General features: G+C 41.5%; 1 protein-coding gene across 3 annotated transcripts in view; it reads left to right on the forward strand.

Moving 5' to 3' along the window:
- LOC137384089 (leucine-rich repeat-containing G-protein coupled receptor 6) overlaps positions 1-19,892 on the forward strand; it is a 267,409-nt gene that overhangs the window by 191,988 nt on the left and 55,529 nt on the right. For all 3 annotated transcript variants that reach the window (XM_068057687.1, XM_068057689.1, XM_068057690.1), the window contains exons 5-6: positions 4,956-5,171; positions 10,890-10,961. In XM_068057687.1, the coding sequence (XP_067913788.1) occupies positions 4,956-5,171; positions 10,890-10,961 (288 nt within the window). The remainder of the gene's footprint in view (positions 1-4,955; positions 5,172-10,889; positions 10,962-19,892) is intronic.

Here is a 19,892-nt window from a genome sequence, read left to right on the forward strand (position 1 = left end):
CAATCAACCCTAAATGACCAATCAACAGAGCTTGCCAACAAAAGAAAGAAAAGGTGACCTCATTGAAAACACACTGAACAAATGCTATTTTTCTTCTCCATAACTGAAATTTCTAATGCTTAAAATAATTGCAAAAGATAAAAAGGTGTTTTTTAAAAATTCATATTTGACAAAAACATGAGCACATTAAACTATAAAGTGGTCTTTTATTTCTTTGATCTCAGTCATTTAACAGAAGCTTGGTTTTAATCTTGATATTTCTGTTCAGGATAGTGACTCTGTCAGCTAAAGGTAGATTGTGCAATCTGTGAGTGGGCACACTGCACAGTGTCCCAGTTCCATGTGGGCAGTCCAACTGGTGGAATACTTCTGTTCAGCATCTAACAATATTAGTGCGATTGTTCTTCAAAATTACTGGGAGAAAAACTGGAGGTCAAATTTCAAAAGGTTTATTTCGGTAATATTTCTACTGTGCATTTTTGTGTACATGACTGAATTTGAGTAGGTTTTTACCTAAATGTTTAAATAAGAGCTTTTTAACTTTATTTTTCAATTTAGAAAGTGTGCCAAGCTGTGACAAATGGAGAATTTAGCTTACATTCAGTTGCTGTTTAAGATTTATTAATTCAGCTGCTGAAAAATCCCAGAAGCACTATAAGCCAATTATTTGTGTATATTGAACTGATTATATAAACCGCTTTGTTGTTCTCTAGTTTTAATCCCAAAAAAGTCATGAGCCTTAGTTCAGATACATAATATTTTCTGAGGAGATGTTTGACTGTGTTATGATTGACAGAAGTCTGGCCATTTGCAGAGAATATTGATTACAAGACTTTTTTTTTATGTTGGTGTATTGCCAGCAATTGTTGTCCATCCAAAATTGCCCTCGAGAAGGTCGTGCTGGGCCGCCTTCTTGACCCGTAACAGTCCATGTGGTGAAGATACACCCATAGTCCTATTAGGTGGGGAGTTCCAGGATTTTGACCCAGTGACGATGAAGGAAGGGTGGTATATTTCCAAGTCTGGATGGTGTATGATTTGGAGGAGAACTTGATGGTGTTCTCATGTGCCTGCTGCACTTGTCCTTTAAAATAACAAAGGTCGTGGGTTTAGGAGGTGCTATCGAAGAAGCCTTGGCAAGTTGCTGCAGTGCACCTTGGAGATGGTACCAACTGCAGCCACAGTGTGCCCACGGTGGAGGGAGTGAATGTATAATGTAATTACTTGAAGAAACTACTTGGAAGAACAACTAGAAACCAAATTTCAAAAGATTTATTTCGGTAAAGTTTCTATTCTGATTCTTTGTGTGCATGATTGAATTTGAGTAGATTTTCACCTAAACTTTTAAATAAAAGCCTTTTTTAAATTTAGAAAACGTATCAAGTTGAGGCAGATAGTGAGAGAAATAGGCAGGTCTATTATTTACATTTGGTCACTATTTACGTAAGATTTATTTATGCAGCTGCTGGAAAATCTCAGAAGCATGCCCTACCTACCCCTTTTCCAATAGACACAAAAAGTTAGTTACAGATTTTTTCTGTTTAAAGTTGACAATAAGTTTAATTAAAACAGTCATGAATTTATTTACCAACCTGGAAAGTCAGAGGCAGTGCAATCTTGGGGTAAAAGAGAACTTTAAAGAAAACCTACTTGTTTGAAGCTGGGATGAAACCTATGAGATAGCAGTGAAAAGGAGTTTTTTCTTGTGTTTTGTAACCTTGCTAGTTGACGTACATGATTTTGCATAAGTGCATCTAAATGTATTATTCATTCACAAAAAGCATTGTTTTAACACTAATGGGAGCAAATACTAGTTTGAATTAGTTTTGTACAATTTCTTGTTCTTGCACAGGGGTTGGCAATGTGTCTGTACACGGGCACCAGTCTTCAGGGTAAAAATTTTGAAGTCCGTGACGGTTAATTTCAGGGATGAGAAATTTCCATTGGCTTCTTCGTCCAGACCAGTCCAACTTTTAAAAAAAATTGCAGCTGTTAGTTTCACAGCTGACAGGTGCTGAAGCAGAGGCAGTGCTTCTGAACTTCGGACAAGTTCATGGCTTTCCGGTGGGTTCTGATTTTTTTTTTTAAGAAAGGCCTGCTGAAAACCACAAAATTGCCCGAGGTTCAGAAGTGCTGTCTCTGCTCTAAACACCTTTCAGCTGTGAAATTGACAGCTGCGATTTTTAAAAAACTGACCAACCACAAAGATGTACTGGGGCGAGTTCCCACTGTCTGCACCTGTCAGAGAGATAGAGGTGGGCAGGTAGGGGGGGGGAGCAGAGAGGGAGAAAGGGGCAGAAAGAGGGCGGCAGACAGAGAGAGAGGAGGCACAGAGAGAGGGGGCAGAGAGAAAGTGGGGGGGCAGAGAGAGAGAGAGATGGAGCAGAAAGAGAGAGGGGGCAAAGAGAGGGAGGGGCGGAGAGAGAGGGAGGAGGCAGAGAAAGAGAGAGAAAGGGAGCAGAGAGTGAGAGGGATGACACAGGGGTACTACACGGGGAGGGGGAATGACATGGGGGGGAGCACAGAGAGAGAAGGAGAAAAAGAGACAGGCAGAGAGAGAAAGAAGTGAAAGAGAGAGAGCGATCAAGATCACTCCTGACAGATGGGCATCTAGCCAGAATACTCCGCATCGCTACAACAGATGTGCAGGCAAACATTAACTACTTGTGCAAGCAAAAAAATGCCAGGTATCTCATTAAATCAGTGTCCAACATAGTGACCAGAAAGTAAATCAATAAATTAATCTTCTCATTTAAAGCTTCTTCACAAAAATGCACCTTTGTTGTTGTTTTGATTAATAGTAAAATAAGTTGATAATGCCTTTATCTTTCCGAATTTGTCTCACCAGCCCCCTATGTTAAAACAAAAATTGTAATGTGGTTCCCCACGCAAAAATATTGAACATCCCTGCTTCAAGCCTTTAATCTTGTGTTTTGAAATAGCCTAGCACAAAAGTAATTATAAAAGTAATTCATATTGGCATTCCATATTATTTTGCTTGCTAGCTAGCTAATACAGTTTTGCTGCTCTCCATTGATGTTTGTATGTTTAGCTGCTTTATTTATAGGGAGAAATGTGTTTTAAATTGGACTGTATTTTGATGGCATTAGATTGGCTGTATACTTTATATACAGATTAATCACATCCCCCCCCGCCCCCCCCCCCCCCTCCGTGTCCATGGCTGAGTCAATGATTTTGTAAAATGTCTGTGGTGCAACATGTCGGTGCCTATCCTTGTTCTTGCCATTGCCATCAGCAGCCCAGTCCAGAGAAGTTATAACCTCATCAACGAAGGTATCACAGGACATGATTAAAAGACTCAATTTGTGGCTACATATCAGAAATCTCATTGGCAAGTGGATCCAGTACACATAAGCGGCAGTGGTTTAACTTTATAGGTGTGCCCAGATAATGGATATGTTTGTTTGTTATAGAGGTGTAGCCATTAGCAAATGTGTTTGAACAAGCAATAAATTAAATAAATATTTTTTAAATCAGTCATGCTAGTTTGTTGTAAATCATATCTTTATCTAATTCATAGTGGTTGATTTTAACTTCCCCCACCTGGTGGAAACCAGGTGGGTGCGGGTGGAGGGGGCTTTGAAATGGAATGGGGGACTTGCTCCTTTCCTGCCCCCATTTGGCTAAATGCAATATTAAATAGCAGGCAGCAATGGCATGGGGTTTTGATGAGGTCGACTTTAAATATGCACATCAGGTTCCTGATGATGTCTGCGGGGTTCAATCTGTGATTTTAACCTGAGGCCTGAGCAGAACAGCAGTTAGGACTTCACCCCCCAGGTCAAACCTGCTGGGAACAGGCACCAGAGCCATAGATGATGAATCTGTATTTAACGTTTTGGTTGTAACTCCTGGATGGGAACATGGCAAAGCAAGCCTTCTCAGAAGCTGCAGAAAGTGGGCTTGACTGATCTTAATGATCAAGCTTCATTAGCAAGCCACATGGTGACTTCCTGACTGAAAGGACAGGGAAGTTGGTGAGAAGTAACCAGGATACCTAGTTTTACTAATCGGCAGTTAAAATTGGGCAACAGTAAGTTTCCATCAAGGAAACTATTTAACTTTTTAAAAAACCACTCCTGCTGTATTGAATCCCACACGAAAACTTAGAGCCTCTCCTGGCACTGGGTAGCTCTCGCATCCCAACACACCCCCTTGCAACTGGGATTCCTTTCCTGGAACCCTTACTTTGTGCTGGGAACCATTCCCGCAGATCCTCAGTGATGGCTTACGGTCGCCCAATTTAAACTGCTGGTTGGTAAACCCAGGTGTTCTGGTCACTTCCTATTGACTTCCTTGCCCTTTTAGTTAGGAAGTCAGCATGTGGCATGTTAGTGAGGCCTGGCCAGTAAAATCAATCAGGTCCTCCTGCTACCGCTTTTGAGAAGGCTCACTTTGTTATTTTCCCATCCAGGAGTTAAAACCAAGCCGCTTAATGCTGATTCATCATATTAGGAGCTGCACTTTAATAGTGATACTGTGTGTATTTGGAATGCGTATTAAAAGTAACTTCACAGGTTTTGATTATCAATCAGATTTAACATTATCACAATATGTAAAGAACAGAGGAGCTTGAATAAGCCATTCAACTACTTGAGCCTGATTTGCCATTTATTTATATCATGCCTGATCTGTATTTTAATTCCATCTACCTGCCTTTGTTCTGTAACCCATAATACCCTTGCCAAGCAATCTGTTTTTAAAATTTGCAATTGGCCTCATCTCAGCAGTTTTTTGGTGGGAGAGAATTCAGATTTCCACTACATTTTCTATGAAGAAGTACTTTCCGACATCGTCCCTGAACAGCCTCCTCTAAGTTATACAAATGTATATAATCGATTTGTATGTTTAAATCATATTAATTATTTTACTCCTAACTAGTTATGCACAAAACTTCAAAAAAATCAATAATTTAAACTTTATTGTTCTTACAGACGTCTGGATGCAAATCTGATTTCAGACATTCCTCAGAACAGCTTTGAAGGGTTGCAGTCCCTGCGGCATCTTTGGCTTGATGATAATGTGTTGACTCAAATTCCTGTTCGAGCTCTCAACAACTTGCCATCACTCCAGGCTATGACACTAGCTCTCAATAAAATAGTGCATATCCCCGACAATGCATTCGTCAACTTATCCAGCCTGGTTGTATTGTAAGTATTGTATTTTTTCAGAGTTTTTTTTAATAAGCAAAACAGCTAAGAATGTGAAAGCCATTTATTTTTAATACGATTTCCTTCCTCATGTCTTCTCTTCATCTTGGATGATGGGAAGAACCTTGTTGAAAGCCAGAGTCCAAACTGTTGAGGTAGAATCAGATCAGAAGAGTTTTGTTCGGTGGAGCTGACCACCACTTGGTGCTCCATCTCCTGGTCAAGATGAAAATGGTTAAAATTGTTAGCCCTAAGGCAGGCTATCCTGCATCTGGCAGTAGTTAATTTTTTATTGGAACTATCATGTCACTTAATAATTCATTTGTAAATTGTTGGTTATTGGTATTTTAAGGGAAAACTTTTATTATGCCCCTTTCTTCCATTATGTCTCTATCAGTTATCAGCTTGGCCCAGTGGTAGCACTCTCATCTCAATATGTCAGTGGGTTCAAGTCCGAATCTCAGAGTTGAGGTTATAATCGAGGATGATATTTCAATGCAGTAGTGAAGGAGAACTGCATTGAGGAATGAGTTGTTCAGCTGGATGTGAAAGATCCCACAGCATTATTTGAAGAAGAGCAGGAATTCACTTGGTGCCCTAGCTAATATTTATCCGTCAAACAACATCACTTATACACTCAAGCCTCTGGTCTGGGACTTTCACAAACCCATGAAGCCCCATGGTGCTTTACAGCCAATAATGTACTTTTGAAGTGTAGTCACTGTTGTAAACGTGGCAGTCAATTTGCACAAAACAAGGTCCCACAACAACAATGAGATTAATGATCAGATAATCTGTTTCAGTGATGCTGATATCAAGTTCTTTCGAAATCAAGAAATAGCAATTAGTTGGCACCCAGCTTGGAATTTTGTACTGTATCATTTTATGATTCTCAGTTCATAGGGGAAGAAACGATTGAGGGAGGTAAAGAGCTCCACAATTTTGAGGTGTAGGAAAGAATGAGCTAGAATAGGAGACTGAATGATGACTAGTTATTTATTTGCTGTTTGTAGAAAATTCAAAAGTAATTAATTGGCTGACAGACTTTGGGGATGTCCTAGGAATATGAAAATGCTATATAAATAGAAAGAAAGAATTTGCATTTATATAACACCTTTTATGACCCCAGGAGGTTCCAACACACTTCATAGCCAATGAATTACTTTAGAAGTGCAGTGACTACTTTAAAGTAGGGAAATACAGCAGCCAATTTGCAAATAGCAAGGTCTATGCTTGTTATCTTGTTTCTTAGTGATATTGATTGAGGGATAAACATTAGCCAAGGCACCAGGGAGAACTCCCTTCTGCTTCTGTGAATAGTGCCACAGGATCCTTTACATCTACTGGAGACAGGGCCTTATTTCAATGTCTCGTCTAAAAGAAGGCACCTCCAACCATGTAGCACCCCCTCAAGTATTGCACTGAAGAGTCAGCCTAGATTTATGTGCTCAGATTTCTTTTGTGGGGCTTGAAACCTTTATCTTCTCACTCAGAGGTTAACGTGCTGCTACTGAGCCATGGCCGACACCTCCCTTTCTTTCTGTCTCAGTTCCTCCCTAAGGATCAATATATTTTCCAGAATTATGCATTTTTTTCAAATGGTGAAGTGAAGAGAAAGTCATTTGGAACCTTTATGCATGCAAGTGCAAACAGTGAATCAAAGGTGTTATTTTTAACAAGGCAATTGTTCAAAACATAGTTTATGTACAAAATATACAAGAAGCAACCAGGCATAATTCCAATTTTCTAACCTGGGAGTAACATTCACTGGAGCTAATAGGTGCTTGACTGTGTTAGCTTGCTGAAGTGTTGCAAAGTATTATATTAAGAAGAATGTAGGTTTTCTTTAAGATTTCCTAATTACTGGGAAATTGTTGCCAGATCCTTTAATGTACCTTTGACATTGCAACCTCCTGAGCACAGGAACATTTCTCAAAAGCCACTGACTGTTCAGTGAGAACCAAAAGCCACATCTACCTGCATAAACCTTCAAAAGAAACAAAACTTTACCATTAATGTTTTGTTGCTATGCGAATCACATGGTGTGTACATAGAATGAAATTGGGATTTGTGCTCATCTGATGTGATCTTATACAGGTCTGTCCACGCATTTTTCTATCTTAAGTCTACAAAGGCTCATGGTGCTCCTGTCAATTTGCCTGCTCCAGCACCTCAATGACCTTTAGTTGACTTAGCAATATAAAAGTAAGATTTCAGATTGATGGCAAAAAAGTTTCCTGTCTGATGGTTTTAAGGATCTTCAGTGAATGTGTTTATGTAATTTCAACCAAGTTTCAAGTATCCACAACATGAATTTTCCCAAAATATGACATTAGTTGTCATTAAATTGGCAGTCTGAGTCACAAACTGGAATGGGAAATGGTAAATTCAAAAATTGGTTCCATTCCTTAGTTCTAAATTGGAAATAAAAGTAACTTAAATGTAAAAGATTTTTTTATTGATACTTTCATTTCATGTAGGTGTGACAATGAATAACAGCTGCATTGGCTTAGCATTATAACCTGTTATGATATGATTTTAGTGCCTTACTCTTTTACCTGTCTGGCTCTTTAGCTCTTTGAGAAATAAAAGCCATATAGTTTCAAAGTAAGAATACTCAATTTGCAACAACACAGTTTGATAATTCAGTTACTGCTTCCCAGCTGGCGCTATACACACAGATATACATTGGTACAAGTAATTCTTCAGCCTGTACAATATATAGCTCTCTATTTCTCCAGCCTTGAAAGATTTACCATACTAGATTGTTTGTACTTCCAATTCTCCTCTGATTCTTCCTTCAGCTAGACTCGCTTGGGGTCCAACTAGTTTCCTTCAGCTTAGTGATGGCAGGGGGTCGGGGGAGAGTTGGTGAGGCTGGGGGTGTGGGGGGAAAAGTAATCAGTATAAGTGTTATTCTGTCCTGAAATAAAGGGCCCTCACTATAAGGAAGACATCAGTTTTTCCTGCCCTCCATGTAAAGCTCATCTGCTTTGATCTATATCATTATGGGACTTTTAGTGAAATACAAAGTGAATTATGAATAATTAGAATTAGACAGTTATATGAAAAGGAAGAATGTGCAGGGTTACGGGGAGAAGGTGGGGGAATGGAACTGAGGGAATTGCTCTTTCAGAGAGCCAGTGTGGACACGATGGCCCAAATGGCCTCCTTCTGCACTGTAACAATTCTGTGATTCTGGAAATGGCATTTTTTTCAAGAATGGCTGCTTTTAATTACAAAAATGGAAATCATTAATTGGCTTAATTTTGGAGAGCAATCTTATGAGAATTCTATGTCTGACTACAATAAAACGGGGGCTTACAGCAAGATGCTGGCAAAACACCAGACTTCAATCAAAAGCTGGCAACAGGATTTCCTGGACTACACTCCCTCATGTAGACTGATACTTGAAAAGTTACATTAGCTTTAAATCCAAAATTTCAGGGGAAAAGTATGTGGCACTCTAGTATAATTTTTCATGTTGTTTGTTCTGTTACTTTCTCAAGCTCCTACATTAATCTTAACAAAGCCCTTGCCTAATTCCTTTGTCATTGAGAGAGGCAGTTCACTCATTGTACTGTCAAGGCTGATAGTTTTCCAGCATGAACGTCGTTCAGATTAATTTGGAATTATAAAGTTCCCTTTTTGGTCATCTATATAGTTTATTTGTAAAATTTATCAAATCTGCACAAACTCATTTGGACATCTGTTAAACTTTAAAGGCTTATTTCAAAAATGGGAAATACTGAGTTAAAATCCAACTACTTAGAACCTGCTTCATTAACCAGCTGACGTACTGTGGTGTTCTTCACTATGGGTCTCAGCCCTGCATCCAAACTTCTCAATAACAAATAAAAATAGACAAAACAAGATTTGCAGTGAATGAGCATGTTAATTAGCTATTGTGAGACTCTATTGTATATATTCAGTCATAAGAATGCTTGCTGCTGTTTTTATTGGTAATTCTAATCAGTATTGAATAAGCATGGTTAGTGATAGTAGTTCTATTGTTCAGTAGCTAACTACCACAACCCTTAAAGATGCAAGTAGTACTGTACTTTTTAAGAAATCTTTCCATATTTTCTTGGGTTTTTTTCTTCATTTTTTTAAATAGAAACGTTATAGTTTGATTTTAATTGTGCTGGTTGCTTAAAAGCTACAGTTTAACCTTTTAATTAACAGTTTCATTTTCCAGTCTTCCCTAGATTCAGGGGTGGTGCCAGAGGCTTGGAGAATTGCAAATATTATACCCTTGTTCATAAAAGGGTGTAAAGATAAGCCCAGCAACTACAGGCCAGTCAGTTTAACCTCAGTGGTGGGAAAATGATAATTTGGGACAAAATTAAAAGTCACTTGGGCAAATGTGGGCTAATTAGGGAAAGCCAGCACAGATTTGTTAAGAGCAAAGCATGTTTAACTAACCTGCTGGAGTTTTTTGATAAGTTAACAGAAGGTTTATCAGGGCAATGTTGTTGTTGTGGTGTACATGGACTTGCAAAAAGAGTTTGATAAAGTGCCACACAACAAACTTGTGAGCAACATTAGAACTCATGGAATAAAAGGGACGGTAGCAACATGGGTATGAAATTGGCTGAGTGACAAGAAACAGAGAGTAGTGGTTAATGGATGTTTTTCAGACTGGAGGAAGGTTTGTAATGGAGTTTCCCAAGGATCAGGGTCAGGACCCTTGCTGTTCCTGATCTATATTAATGACCTAAACCTTGGTGTACAGGGCACAATTTCAAAATTTGTGGACAATACAAAACTTGGAACCATTCTGAACTGTGAGGAGGATAGTGTAGAACATAAAAGAACATAGACAGGTTCGTGGAATGGGCAGACAAGTGGCAGATGAAATTTAATGCAGAGAAGTGTGAAGTGATTCATTTTGGTAGGAAGAACGCAAAGAGGCAATACAAAATAAAGCGTGCAATTCTAAAGAGGGGGTGCAGGACCAGAGGAGCCTGGGTGTATATGTGCATAAATCATTGAAGATGGCAGGACAGGATAAGAGTGTGGGTAATAGAGCATACAGCATCCGAGGCTTCATTAATAGGAGCATAGAGTACAAAAGCAAGGAAGTTATGTTAAACTTGTATAGATCGCTGGTTTCACCTCAGCTGGAGTATTGTATCCAGTTCTGGGTACCACACTTTAGGAAAGATGTGAAGGCATTGGAGAGAATGCAGAAAAGGGTTCACAAGAATAGTTCCAGGGATGAGGAACTTAAGTTATGTGGATAGATTGGAGAAGTTGGGACTGTTTTCTTTGGAGAAGAGAAGGTTGAGAGGAGATTTTATAGAGGTGTTCAAAACCATGAGGGGTTTGGACAGGGTAGATAGGGTGGAAGGATCAAGAACAAGAGGACACAGCTTTAAGGCCATTGGCAAAAGAAGCAATAGCAACATGAGGAAAAACTTTTTCATGCAGTGACTGGTTAGGATCTGGAATGCACTGCCTGAGAGTGTGTTAGAAGCAGGTTCAACAGAGGCATTCTAGAGGGAATTGGATTGTTATCTGAAAAGGAAGAACATGCAGAGCTACGGGGAAAAGGCCGGAGAGTGGCACTAAGTAAACTACTCTTCGGAGAGCCAGCGCAGACACAATAGGCTGAATGGCCTCCTTCAATGCTGTAACAATTCTGTGATTCTGTGATTCTTTTAGTTTATCTCCTGAATAGCCATTTCCTAAATGAGATACAAATATCATCTACAGGCATCTCCATAACAACAATATTCAGACTCTTGGAAGGAATTGCTTTGATGGACTCCACAGCTTGGAAACACTGTAAGTAACCTTGTAGGTGCTGATGATTTTTAGACCTGATTAATAAGGTTAAAGCTTGTACTGGCCATAAACTAGTCAGCGGGCAGCTTGGAAAAAAAAACTGAAGCAATGGCAACTTTAAAAACAACTGGCAATGGAAGAGAGTTGCAGCGTTTTACCATTACACCAAAGGAAGGACTGGTCTGTTTCCAATGAATGTAACAGAGTGTTTGGCCGTAATTTTATGCCCCCCCCCAAAGGAGCAGGAAGTTGGCCGGGGGGGGGTCCTTTCCCGATCCGCTCCTGCCTCCGCCGCCACTTTACGCAGAGTGGCAACGGTAAAAAATGGCCTGCCCATCCCAGGCCAATCAAGGACCTTACATGGCCACTTAACGGTCACTTAAGGGCCAACGCCCACCACCACGGGGATTTTACCCATGGCCGGTCAGGCGACCCAGGCCCAAGAGAAGCAACCTGACAAAAGCAGGTGGCTCTCTGACCGCCTGGGTGGGGTGGGAGGGGGTGTGGTGGCCCTCATAATCAGGCACCCTGTGCCCAGCGGAGGGCTGCCCACGCCGCCCCAACCACCCCCAGCACCCAACACATTCCCCCATCCACCCAATCGACCACCCTTGCAGGCGGAAGTCCAGCCTCAGACCAATTAAAGGCTTGGGAACCGCAAAATGCTGATCTGATCCCCAGGCTAGGGGGAGGCAGGTTCGCCACCGACTTTTCAGTCGGCGGATGGTTCCCGTCTGTCATGGGCAAAATTCCAGCCTTTGACTTTTTTACGAATTTTGCTGAGCACAACATTCTATTGCAAATGCACACACTTGGAGCTTTAAACAGACAAGATTAGCCCCAGTGCAATGATATTATTGCATTCTTTCACCTATAAAGGAGTAGCATCATCTCTATATTCTGTGTAATAAATCTCTCTCTGCCACTTTAGACCAATCAAGAAGGGCCATTTTGCAATGTTAGGAAACATTTTTGATGAGCTACCTGGAATGTACATTCCCAAACGAGAAGCTTTCTGTTTGCATGGTGACTCTCAGATTTCAACTTCTTCTTTGGAGTAGAGGATGATTTGAAAAAATGTCAGAATTCTAAGTTATTTCTCTCCATTATATTTTAATTTCATCCTTTGCGATTTAGCCAATTGGCTAATGCTTTGCAGTTCTAAAGAATAAGTGGACGTTTCCAGAAGGAACATTCGTAATAGTGATAAGAATCTTTGTAAATCGTATCACAATGCAGTGGCAATGTAGGACAGGAATGGGAAAAGGGCAGATATTCTTCTCAGTTATTCAAATAGAAATGAAAGATTTCAAATATTTTAACATATTTTGCTAATCGTTACACACTACTGCACATTGTTATATCCATGAGTTTGAATTCTAATAGCGTCTATGTGGAGGAAATAGTGCTGGCCTATCCATTTTTCAATCAACATAAATGTAACTTTAAATTTTAACTAAATAAATGTATCTTTATTTTAAAAAAATAGACGAAAATATATTTTACGAGTTTCTATCAGTGTTTAAAGAGCTTATAGGAGATAGTCAGCATTTTTAGAAGCAATGCTTCATTTCTCATGACCTTGTACAAATTTTTGAGGAGGTAGCTCCATTAGAGGCTGTTCAGTGGATATTAATTTGTACTTGGATTTTAAGAAGACCCTTGATAAAAGTTCCACATGCGAAAGACATTTGATGTTCATCAAAGTAACGAAAATTAGCTGTCTGGTTTGAAATTCTCTTGATAATATTAAGTACAAGGTGATGACAAACAGACTGACTAAGTGTGATGTCTAGCAACGTTCGATAGGATTTGTTTCCTACAGTTTACATTATCCACAAATGATATGGAGGTTTGTACTTTCAGTGCCATTATTACATTTTTTTGATGGCACCAAGTTATGCAGCCAGGTGTTAACAGTTTTATTGATAGCATTCAAAAGGATCTGGACTATATGAAGGGCTAAGAAACAGAGAATGGATTCTTTTGTAGAAGATTTACTGTCGCGTGCATCAGTAAATGCAACATGTAAGTACTTAGTACGAAGCTATTATCATTGGGCTAATTGAAATATGGGATGCATGTCAAGCACTTTTGATTAGAACATTGTGTATTTTGGACACCTTTACTTCAAAGAGACATTGATGTATTGAATAGGGTTGAGAACAGATGCTCAGTTATGAATAGACACTCACAAAATTGCACATGTTTTTATTGGAGAAGACTAAGAAGGGACATGATTCAGATCTTTAAAATACCAAAAGATGCAAGCAATGTTTATTTAGTTTGAACTTTGAATGAAGAAGTAGAAGAAATGAATGTAAATGACAAACCTCAAGTGTAGCTAAAAAAAATAATTCCTCTTTCACACACTGTTAGAGTTAGGTGGAATAGATTTATATCAAAAAACAGTTAATGTAGTGTTGATTAATACCTTTAAAGAAAGAAGCTGGGCACAGTTGTTTCATCTTTGGAGTCTGGGTGACAAGCCAGCCCAGACTAATTGGTTGAAAGTCTCCTCCGACTGCAAGTTTTTTTATTCATTCATGGGATTTGGGCAATGCTGGCAAGGCCGGCATTTATTGCCCATTCCTAATTGCCCTTGAGAAGGTCAGGAACCGCCTCCTGAACCACTGCTGTCCATGTGGTGAAGGTACTCCCACAGTGCTGTTATATAGGGAGTTTAAGGATTATGATTCAGTGATGATGAAGGACTGGTGATGTAGTTCCAAGTCAGGATTGTGTGTGACTTGGGAGGGGATCCTGGAGATGCTGGTGTCTTTTGCGGTGGTAGAGCTTGCAGATTTGGGACATGCTGTCAAATGAACCTTGGTGACTTGCTGCAGTGCATTTTGTCAGGGGTACATACTGCAGCAAGTCCTATGTAAAATGAATAAAAATTGTATAAATCCAATTCTTAGTGGAAATGGACCTGCAGCATAAAATTGTCCCTAATTCAACATCAATTACTAATTTCACTCAAAGAGGCAATAGAATGTCTGCATTGGGAAATGGAAAAACTACCACACTGGTGCAGCAGGGAATGATTCTCTGAGATGGGCCTCAGAAACATTGAGGGATGATAATGCATCAATAGCCTGCTTTACAATCTGCCTGATTTTCTTTTCCATTGACTTCAATGCAACGCCAATACGCCATCATCTGTTTTGCAATACTGGATGTGCTTGTTGTTCAGACAAGCTGCCGAAACTCAGAAGAGTTCCACTCTTCAGGATTAACATCTTCACATTGATAAATATTATGGAATGCAGCTACTGCTGGACTGTGGAAATATCACTGTGAATTACAATTGGTCAAGGTTGAATGTCTGATTCTATCCCATACAGAGATGGGGTGAAATTTTACTGGATTTAACTTCTTCAAAGTTTTACATTATTCACCCACTAGGGAGGTTAAGTGAATGGGTCAGTCTTTAATGGGAATTTTATGTGATCTGTGGTTAGAATAGGCCAAATGGACTCACCTTATTCTGTGCAGTTACCTAAATTTTGATGTTTGCATCACATAATCTCATGCCATTATGACTGTGCGCCATTATGACTCATAGTGAAAACTCAGATCCACTGATATATTTCATGTGCATGTGCCATTGCTTCACAATGAGGCCTTCAGAATATATATGATAAAGGTCAAAATTTGAGAATTTGGCACATTTACTAATCACAAGACCTTTTAATTGTAATTCATGTAGAAATTCAAAATGTAACATAACATCAGAGATACTGGTTGTACTTGCCAATAAATGACTGCTGCTTGTGTTAATAAAATCCAATGCGTAAAGCCCTTCCTATTTCTCAAATGAAGAAGCTATCTTTGCATCACATACTCCCACAATCACCACTTAAATGATCATATAAGAATTGCATATTCATTCTCTTTGGAATGAAATGGACCTGAGACAACGAGTGGACAAATCTTCACTTACAGACTTCACTCCTACAGTCTTTTTGAAAAAAAAGACTTCCATTGATACAGCACCTTTCACAACCCAGGACATCCCAAAGTGTTTTACAGCCCATGAAGTACTTTTGAAGTGTAATCATTCTTCTAATACAGGGTACACAACAGCCAATTTGCACACAGCAAGCTCCCACAAGCAGCACTGTTGTAACAGCACACACTCTGTTCCTGTGATGTTAATTGAGGTATAACTCACCTATTCTTCTCCTAAATAGGATCTTTTATGTCCACCTGAGAGGGGACATGGGGCTTTGGTTTAATGTCTCATCTGAAAGACTGCACATCACTTTGATTTTTGTGCTCAAGGCTTGGAGTGGGACTTGAACCCATAACCTTCTGACTCAAGAGATCAGAGTCCTACCATCTGAGTCACATTTGGTTGACAAACTAGTACAGACTTTGGGGGAATTTTATGCTTTCCCCTGCGGCTGGTTTGGAGGCAGGAAGAGCGTAAAATCAGATGGGATGGTGGCAGGGGGGACTCCGCCACCTTCCTGCCTCCACCAAAACTAAGTCTGGGGCAGGAAGGTCTGTGAACAGCCTTCCCGCCCTGCTGGCACTTGAGGCGCTTAACTGGGCAATTAATGCCCAATTAAGGGCCTCATCCCGTCGCCACTGCAATTACCATACGGTGGGGGGGCCCTGTTTCCTGCGAGACCCCTCCCTCCCTGACCTACCTGTGGCCTGGTTCCAGCTGCGCTCCTGGGCCTTGGGTAGGTGCTGCACTGGCAGCAGCCACCACCTCCGCAGTGGCGCTGCTCAATGCAAGAGCTGCCGGCCTTCAATTAGCTAGCAGCTCTCCGAAGGTGGAATTTTGTCGCCAGAGTCCTGGATCCCATGGAAGGCCTGCCGCTGTCCACTTAATTGCCTAATTGGCACTAGATTTGGTGGGCCTTCCACTAAGAGGCGATGTGGGGTTCTCAGCATCACTTTTTACTGACGTCTAGACCCTCATCACGAGCATAAAATCCTGGCCTTTGAATCATCATTTGAGCAGCACAGAATTTACTTGGCCTTGTTTTATATATTACGTAGCCAATACTGAATTTGAGGCTGGGAGTGTCACTATTTGCAAATATGTTCAAAACTATGTGCCTGACCTGACTTCTGCAGTTCATTTAAACATTTGATCTGCCCATAAATGAGTATTATCCATTCATTATTTTCTCCCTCATTTCATGGGATGTGAGCATCGCTGGCTAGGCCAACAGTTATTGCCCATTCCCAAATGCCCTTGAGAAGGTCATGGTGAGTTGCCTTCTTGAACAGCTGCAGTCCATCTGGTGCAGGTACACCCACAGTGCTGTTAGGGAGGGATTCCAGGATTTTGATCCAGTGACAGTGAAGGAACGATGATATAGTTCCATGTCAGGATGGTGTGTGCTTTAGAGGAGAACTTGCAGGTGCTCATGTTCCCATGTATCTGCCGTCCTTGTCCTTCTAGGTGGAAGTGGCCGCAGGTTTGGAAGGTGCTGTCGAAGGAGGCTTGGTGAGATGCTGCAGTGCGTCTTTTCGATGGTACATACTGCTGCCACTGTGCATTGGTGGTGGAGGGAGTGAATGTTGAAGGTGGTGGATGGGGTGCCAATCAAGTGTGCTGCTTTGTCCTGGATGGTGTCAAGCTTCTTGAGTGTTGTTGGAGTTGCACTCATCCAGGCAAGTGGAAAGTATTCCATCACACTCCTGACTTGTGCCTTGTAGATGGTGGATAGGCTTTGGGGAGTCAGGAGTGGGTTACTCGCCACAGAATTCCCAGCCTCTGACCTGCTCTTGTAACCACAGTATTTATATGGCTGGTCCAGTTCAGTTTCTGGTCAATGGTAACCCCCAGGATGTTGATAGTGGGGGATTCAGCGATGGCAATGCCATTGAATGTCAAGGAGAGATATTTGAATTCTCTCTTGTTGAAGGTGGTCATTACCCGGCACTTGTGTGGCGCGAATGTTACTTGCCCAAGCTGAATGTTGTCCACGTCTTGCTGCATATGGACACGGACTGCTTCAGTATCTGAGGAGTCACGAACAGTACGGAACACTGTGCAATCATCAGCGAGCATCCCCACTTCTGACCTGATGATGGAGGGAAGGTCATTGATGAAGCAACTGAAGATGGTTGGGCCTCAGACACTACTCTGAGGAACTCCTACAACAATGTCCTTGGGCTAAATGGTTGGCCTCCAGCAAACATAACCATCTTCCTTTGTGTTAGGTGTGACTCCAACCAGTGGAAAATTATCCCCCGATTCCCTAGGACTTTGATTTGGCTAGGGCTCCTTGGTCGAATGCTGCCTTGATATCAAAGAAAATCACTCTCACCTCGCGTCTTGAGTTCAGCTCTTTTGTCCATATTTGGACCAAGGGTGTAATGAGGTCAGGAGCTGAGTGGCCCTGGTGGAACCCAAACTGCGTAAGTCGTTGCTGTTTAAGTGGCACTTGATAACACTGTCAATGACACCTTACATCACTTTGCTGATGATTGAGAATAGACTGATGGGACGGTAATTGGCTGGATTGGATCAATCACCAGGTTGACACTTCACTTTTAGGTATGCTGGTGCTGCTCCTGGCATACTCTTCACTCTGTACTGAACTCGGGTGGATCCCTTGGCTTGATGGTAATGGTAGAGTGAGGGATATTCCGGGTCATGAGGTTACAGATTATGGTTGAATACAATTCTGCTGCTACTGATGGTTCACAGCACCTCATGTATGCCGAGTTTTAAGCTACTAGATCTGTTCTGAACCTATCCCATTTAGCATGGTGGTAGTGCCACAAAACAAGATGGAGGATATCCTCAGTGTTAAAATGGGACTTCATTTTCACAAGGATTGTGCGGTGGTCTCTCCTGCCAATAATATGATGGGTCGATGCATCTGCAACAGGTAGATTGGTGAGGACAAGGTCTAGTAGGATTTTTCCTCTTGTTGGTTCCCTCACCACCTGCTGCAGGCCCAGTCTGGCAGATATGTCCTTCAGGACTTGGCTAGCTCAGTCAGTAGAGGTGCTACCAAGCTACTCATGGTGATGGACATTGAAATCCCCCATCCAGAGTACATTCTGCACCCTTGCCATCTTCAGTGCTCCTACCAATTGGTACTCAACGTGGAGGAGTACTGATTCAGCAGTTAAGAGGGGACGGTAGGTGATAATCAGCAGGAGGTTTCCTTTTCCATATTTGACCTGATGCCGTGAGACGTTATGGGATCCAGAGTCAACATTGAGGACTCCCAGGGAAATTCCCTCCCGACTGTATATTGCTGTGCTACCACCTCTGATGCGTCTGTACTGTCAGTGGGACAGGACATACGCAGGAATGGTATCGGCAGTGTCTGGGACATTGGATATAAGGTATGCTTCTGTGAGAATGACTATGTCAGGATGTTGATTGAGTAGTCTGTGGGACAGCTCTCCCAATTTTGGCACAAGTCCCCAGATATTAGTAAGAAGGACTTTGCAGGGTCGATAGGGTTGGGTTTGCCCATTGTCATTTCCGGTGCCTAGGTTGATGCGGGGTGTTCCATCCAGTTTTATTCCTTTTCAATTTTTATGTAGTGGTTTTGTACAACTGAATGGCTTGCTAGGTCATTTCAGAGGGCAGTTAAGAGTCAACCATATTGCTATGGGTCTGGAGTCACATGTAGGCCAAACTAAGGACAGCAGATTTGCTTCCTTAAAGGACATTAGTGAACCAGATGGGTTTTTACAACAATCAGTGGTAGTTTCATGGTTATTATTACTGAGACTAGATTTTAATTCCAGATTTTTATTAATCACTTGAATTTATTAATTAATTGAATTTAAATTCTACCAGCTGCCGTGGTGAGATTTGAACCTGTGTCCCCAGAGTATTAGCCTGGGTCTCTGGATTAAAACAATACTTACCTGATTGTGGATCCAGGATATGCAGGATTTCTCCTTCTGCCTTCACATTGAAACCATGGCCCGTTGATGATCAGCCCCTTCCCCCTATCCCACCACTGCCTCATCCCCCCTCCGCAATCAGCAGCCCCCCGCACCACCCTTGACTCACCGCACCCCCCACTTCTCAGTCACCACCTCTGCCCCCACCCCCTAAAGTCACCGCTTCCCCTATTCCCCTCCCAGTTACCGCCTCCACCACCTCCCTTTCTGACTGCCTCACCCCCACTGCCATCACCTCCCCTACCCAATCCACCCTTTTTCGGTTACTGCCTCGCCACCAACCCCCTAAGCACTGTCTGAATCCCTCTCCGAATCGTCGCCTAGGCACCTCCTGATCACCATCTCAAACACCAGCCACTCCCCACACCTTGTCTGATTGTAGCCCTGACCCAATTCCCAATCACTGCTTCGACGCCTGCTCCCCACATCTCCCAGGATCTATCTGTGGGTCACTGTTAGCGATGTAGCAGTCGAAGGTCAGATGCTCTTCAGCAGCAAGCTGCCTGGGGACATCACTAGCTCAGCAATCTGATGTAAATAATGCCCAAGGCTCAATTTCACCTGGGCCTGGAGCCTACCATTCTGGTGCAGGGATCGCTCTAAGATTTAGAGCTATTTCTTTTTGACAAATTAATTTTCATAAAGAAAAATAATGACTGCAAAGATAGACACTATTTATAAGTCTGTCATTCAACAACAATGGAAAACGTCAGTAAACAGGTCTCCAGTCAGTTTGATCAAAGGCTGACAGCAATGCAGAATGCTTGAGCCATTCGGCCGTTGTCAGTTCTTTGAGACAAACAACATTGATTAATATCTTCTCAGTATTCTTTTGCTTAATAATATCCGTAAAGGCAAAGCTTGCATTTAGAAAGGAAATAGTGACAGAATAAAATGAAGGGTATATTAACAGCAAATTTACTGTTTTGGCAGTGTTGAGGAATACTTTGTAAGATGCTTTATTATAAATGGAAATGCGGTTATAAGGGACCCAGAAAAGTTAATCTCTTCGGATCGGATGGCTCTGGA

The sequence above is a fragment of the Heterodontus francisci genome, chromosome 25 (genome assembly GCF_036365525.1).
Source record: "Heterodontus francisci isolate sHetFra1 chromosome 25, sHetFra1.hap1, whole genome shotgun sequence".
Taxonomy (NCBI): Eukaryota; Metazoa; Chordata; class Chondrichthyes; order Heterodontiformes; family Heterodontidae; genus Heterodontus; species Heterodontus francisci.